This window comes from Austrofundulus limnaeus, unplaced genomic scaffold, assembly GCF_001266775.1.
Source record: "Austrofundulus limnaeus strain Quisiro unplaced genomic scaffold, Austrofundulus_limnaeus-1.0 Scaffold597, whole genome shotgun sequence".
Taxonomy (NCBI): domain Eukaryota; kingdom Metazoa; phylum Chordata; class Actinopteri; order Cyprinodontiformes; family Rivulidae; genus Austrofundulus; species Austrofundulus limnaeus.
In genome coordinates this window covers 245498-251468 of record NW_013952999.1, presented here as the reverse complement: position 1 = coordinate 251468, position 5971 = coordinate 245498, and the positions used below count along the sequence as shown (strand labels likewise).

The following is a 5971-nucleotide window of genomic DNA, read 5'->3' as shown; positions in this document are numbered from 1 at the left end:
GATGGATTGTCATGAAATTTTTTTTTTTACCACATATGGGTACTGGGCCAAGGAACACACCGTTTAATTTTGGCGATGTTCCGGATCACAATGCGGATACAGGAATTTTTTTTCTTTTAACACTCTGACATCGGCAAAGCTGTGATGCTTTCACAGGGCGTGGGTTTCAAAGTGTCCAGCAGGTGGCATTGTAGTATTGGTGTGCCCCTTTGTAACTATTACAGGATGGGGGAAATTGGTCTTGGCTGAGGTTTGCACTCTCCGAGTGCTTCTAGTTTAAAATGTAAATTTCTTTTTAAAATTCCCTACATTTGAACTGTAGTGCTCCGTTGTGTCGTCTGTCATTTTGTTTGCATGAAACCAGAAGAACCTTTCTGCTTCTGTCAAACACATTACAAGTCATTTTGTCAAAATACTCTAAGCAAACGCATTTTGTCACATTTCAGGTGGCGTCCCATACAATCTAAATGAGAGCAAACTTCAAAATACCATCATACCATTAAACAAGGTTAAAACTGGTTTTCTCTGAAAATAATTTACCTTTCAGACACTTTAAACCCTTAAATTAGAAGACATTTTGTGTTTAGATCTCATTTTAAAAGGTGAGTGCTGTCTAATCTCACCTTCTGACAAAAGACACAAAACTTTTAACTATAATTGCCATTTTTCAGCATGCATGGCAAGATTTATTTCGAAGAATCAACAATCCAGCTGGATTTTCAGAGAATTTTACACACAGTAAAGCAAATGGACTCAAAAGCATTTTATTTTTGTTCCCACCTGCCTGACAAGACTTGTTGCTCAGTTGGAGAAATCAGGCTGATGAAAATGAAAACCTTATTCAGAAACATGCTTTTTTTAAAAACATAAACATAGATTTACAACCGCCCCCCCCCCCTCAAATTCTCCTCCTCAGACTTAATGAGATTTATGACTGGCACTAAAGCAGAACACTAGTTTCTTTAAAACAAAAAATGTACACCTATCTTTCAAATACAAAAACTTATGATGGAATTAGAAAATATCAGTGAAGTAAATAAAAAAACACTGAAACAAACAGTAACAATTTCTATTTTTTTTCTTTAAAAACTCAAAACTAGGAGACTGTGTGTGTATATAAAGGTCAAACTAGAGCGGGTAAGATTACAGTTGTGGTCAAATTAAACGTCTGTTTTAAATACAAGCTAGAAAAACAGATTTGAGGAAAAAAAATCCCTGTATTTAATTTTGCTGGCAAAAAAATCATAATTATTCCCTACAGCCCTGCTGTACCTGTATACCTGCACATCGGCTCGATGCAGAAAAACACCAGTGAAGCAGCAGTTTGCTTCTGCTCCTCTTTAAATTTCAGTGGCTATTGCTCTTTGGCAGTGTCCTAGCTCTTATTCCAGTGTCCCTTGCTATCATTGTGTGAATTGAGGTGGTGTGTTGGTGCGTAAAGGGCAATAATTTCACTCTGAAAGACACAAACATGCGCTACTTCACACACATCCAAACTCCTGGGGACTTTAAATAAACCGTGCGTGTGAACTGAACTGCTACATTCTTCAAATAGAAAAAAAATATTAACTTTACTGCACCCTTAGGGCATACAAACACCATCTGACTAGAAAATACATGCTCATGGGAAAATAAATCACCCATGCACACTCATGCAGGATTTCTCTTGCGCTCTCTCTCTCTCTCTCTCTCTCTCACACACACACACACACACACACACACACACACACACACACACAGACACACACCTCAGCAATATGGCAAGGTTAGTCATTGTAAAAGTGCGGATTAGTCGCAGTTTCACAAAGTTGTTTTTATTTGCCATTTTAGTATTGGGATATTTTTGCCAGTCAAAGACACTTAATTTCACAGTGCAACACAGTACGACAAACACTGACATTAGGGTCAAGACATATATGGGTGAGGTTTAAAAAAAATACATTACACAAAAAATAAAAAAATAAAATAAACCAAATAAAAAGTGCAACAAAAACAACTTAACAGTCACTGAATATAGCATTAATTCAATTTTTATGTGAATTTAAATCCACTATCGAAACAAACTAATAAAAAAAATTCAGTAGCAGCAAAAAAATAAAAATAAAAAAAAAGAAATAAAGACCTAATATAAAACATTATAAAGATCATATCACTGTTTTACTAAAGATAGCAATATGGCATCAAATGGATGTGGACAAAAACACTCAGTCACACGTGCGTGCGCACACACACACAAACACACACACTTGGTCACAGTTAACAGGTGCCAAGGACATTGTGGTGGGGAGTCAAGTTTTAGCTTGGTACCATTTCAAAAACAATATATTGATTACATACACTGTTAACACAGAATGCCAGAGTCAGGATTTACAAACTGCACATGCACGCACACACACACACAAACACACACACACACTTGACTTGCAGAAGACAAAAACTAAGGATGTGGATCTTTCTTTTTGAGCGATTTTCTCCTGCTCAGGTGAGAAAACTTGTTAGCCCTAATCCTCCTTTCTGGGAGGAAAACGGTTTGCCACAAAAAAAATAAAATAATAATAATAATAATAATAATAAAAATAAAAAAATCCTGCTCTTTCTTTTATTCGGGTAGAAAATGTGACAGCAACATGTCTGATACGATGACAGCTCCAAGCAGCACTCCAGTAAAAACGAAGGTAGGAAACGTGAGGATTGTGGGATTATCTAACAGACAGCAGAATTCAGTGAGAGCAGATGGAGTCGTTGAAATTCAATCTTAATCCCCGAAAAAAATAAAAGATATTACCCAGAAAATGAAGAGGTTTTAATCACCTGTCTGTCCCTAACTGTGTAGCAGGTCTCAAAAAGTCTGTTGCCACCCACAGTCTGGTCCATGTGCAGCATGTGCAAGTGTGTGAGTTTGTGTATGTTGGGTCTGTCTGTGAAGCTATACTATTAAAATCTGAACTGTCCCAGTAACAGACCAGTCTGGAGCTGGTTTTCCCTGCTTTGTTAGTGATCCCCCCCTCCCTGCCTTTCCCTGAACTCTCTCTGTGCAGCTCTCTCTCTCTCTCATTCATTTATTATTTTATTTTTATCAAACTTGTCTCTCCTCCGAGTCGTCCTCTCTATCTGTCCCTACCAGTTAGTTTTTCTGTGTCGGGTCCCTGCCTAGTTAATCTAGAGGTGTCCCCCCTTGTCCCTCCCTCCCACCCGCCTACCCTCCCTCTATGGACAAACACATAGGGCGTGGGGGCCGTCCATCAGGGGGAGCGGCCTAAAGCGTCCCTCTCCCTCCCCCCAGATCAGGGCCGTGCAATACACAGATGGATGAGTTTCCCGTTCACCCTCCTCCTGCTGGCTCACCTGGGAGGGAGGAAAAGGGGACGTCAACGTCAACAGTTCAGACACGTGCTGGGATGTGAATCGGTGTGTTTACCTCTTGGGTGGGTGTGGGGGATCTAAACGCCATAGCAGGCTGCCAGTCTCTCCTTTAGCAGTGGAGGGAACTGCTCAGAAAACTGCTGCCAGTTCTCCTCCCCGACCTGCTCCTTGAAACCATGCAGGATCTTTGGAAGAGACAAATTTATAATAACAACTGAGAAACAGAAAAAACAGTTTGAAAACACTAACATGGATTACAGCTGCTTAGAAAAGGTCGTACTTATAAGTACTCTAGGGTCAGATTTATAAAGTATTACATGGAAACCATACTAAAAGTGAACATACGGCCAAAAGGCAGAAATGGCATACTCCAAAAAAATTCAGATTTATAAAACCGTACGTACGCATGTTTCTGCGTACCTTTCCTTTTTAGATCACATCTTCACCTCAGAGTTTGAACACGAGGTCCCGCCTCAGGTTCTACCCTCTACATGCCCACATTCAACCATAAACAGTCAATGTAAAGTACCTCATGAATGTTAAGGTGTATTTAAATCAATCAGCTTTGCCTTTCCGGAAATTAAAGTGTTTTAAGTATACATGGAGTAGTAATACTCTTAGCATCTGAGCACATGCAGAATATTTTTAACTGCATCAAATACTAAATAAATAAATAAATAAATAAAACAAGTCTGATACAAAGTGTGTAGGCAGAGCTTTTTGCTTCTCAGTAATTTGTGATAACATCGTTAAGGATGGGTACCGAATTCGATACTTTTTTACGCACAGACCGAATTCTGTCGGTACCATGTTTCGGTACCTAAACGCATCACTGCGACCGGTTTGGCGCAAGAGTGGTGAGTTTTCCATGCTTGTCCTGAACGCAGCATCACGCAAGAGCGTAATGACGTCAGCAGAGCTCGGTCTGAACGTAGCTTGAAAGCCTCGCAGCTCCTAAACTCACCGAACAGACCTCCTCTGAATTATCTGGTGGATTAATTATCTTGTGAACACGACGTTCGCTTGCTCAAAGTAAATAAAGTACCGACACTTTCTTTATTTCATCCACCATTAAACAGAGACCAGCAGAGGAAAACAACAGAGGAGCTTCTTGACAGTCTGAACACGTCTGACCTGAAGGAGCACAAACAGCTAACTTGAAGCGTTTTGGATGCTCAAAAAGTAGCTTAAATACCTTTTATTTATTTTAACTCCATCCTCTTTTGTTTATTTGATTTAAACTTATTTGCTTCCATGGACCTCCATCACACAAGTTTTCCAGTGGGGAAATGACATCAATAGAAACATGTGGAGCTGGATTTAATTTGTACAATAAGACAAAACAGTCTTGTTGTTTTCAACAGTTTTCACCTTAAAGAAATTAAACTGATGTTACAATACAAAGAGTTGGATGTTGTCTTGATATTTGTTAATTTTATATATTGAGAAATATGTTAAATAAAAATAAATAAATAAAAGTTTATTATTGAAAAAACAACACACTCAAAGTACCGAATCGATCCCCAGGTACAGGATATTGGTACTGAATCGATTCAAACGTCAAAGGTACCCATCCCTAAACATCATGGAGGACTGTTTTTGTATGCAGAGGAGAAGCACTTTGTCCAACGCACAAACTGCTCGATGTGGGATCTGTACACTTCACTGTGACTCATGTGGCAGCAGGAGGAGACCGAACACAGAATTAAAATCATTTTATCTGGGGAAACCCAAGACATTAACCCACTATATGACCCAGATCCTTACCTTGTAGAACATGTCTCTCAGATCATCCTTAGGATTCACCCAGGAGGCCACAGCATCACAGAAGAAGATAAAGTCCTGAAAAACAAAAGAAACAGAGCGATGAGTCAAATAATAGAAAGGTGAAACCTGACAGCTGCATGACTGCAGTGTCTTACCTGCACCACACCTCCTGGATTCACACCAATCATTATACAAATCCCACGGAAAGCTGAGTCTTTCTCCTCATTGTCTCGGATGTTGCGCAGCGACGTGCACCTGGAGTGAACAGCAGGCAGTTAGCGTCAAGCACAGTTAAATCTATCACAACACTGAATCTGCTCAGAATGACAGGAAGTGAAGATTAAACGCAATCTGCTGGCTTCATTACATCGTTTTATCCTACAGTGTCCTGAGATAACGTTTACGACTTGGAACTATTTAAATAAACTGAATTAAATTGAGTTCAACCGTATTATAACTTGTAAGAGTGAAAACATTAAAAAATAAAACAAATGACTGATACACTGGGCCCCATGCAAGAACATGTTCGTATTCTTTTCCTAAATTTCTCTTACTTTTGTTCGTACAAAGGGTTCGTACGAACATGCCACGTAAAATTCAACAAATATCTTCAGGAAAAGTGTGTAAATGAGCTGCGTAAATTCCACCTGTTCGTATCCAGCTGCTCGTGCACTCGAGAGGAGATTAGCATAATTACCACCCCAAAAACACCATATAAGGCTATGTTTCCTGCCTCAGATATCAGCTGCGCTGTCGCAGGTGGTCTCAGATGCGGGTTTGAAATACTGAAACCATCGAAGTCCTCCTCTTCAGTGTCGGAGTTAAACAAGCTGAGAAAAGC

At 39.6% G+C, this 5971-nt stretch overlaps 1 protein-coding gene across 2 annotated transcripts in view; it reads right to left on the bottom strand.

Annotated features, from left to right (window-relative positions):
- Positions 1–652: 652 nt before the first annotated feature.
- The window catches only part of tnpo2b (transportin 2b), a 33684-nt gene continuing 28365 nt past the window's right edge, over positions 653–5971 (bottom strand). For both annotated transcript variants that reach the window (XM_014026868.1, XM_014026869.1), the window contains exons 21-24: positions 5286–5385; positions 5131–5205; positions 3419–3548; positions 653–3345 (exon numbers count right to left, since the gene is read on the bottom strand). In XM_014026868.1, coding sequence (XP_013882322.1) covers positions 3441–3548; positions 5131–5205; positions 5286–5385 — 283 coding nt within the window. In that variant the 3' untranslated portion in view covers positions 653–3345; positions 3419–3440. The remainder of the gene's footprint in view (positions 3346–3418; positions 3549–5130; positions 5206–5285; positions 5386–5971) is intronic.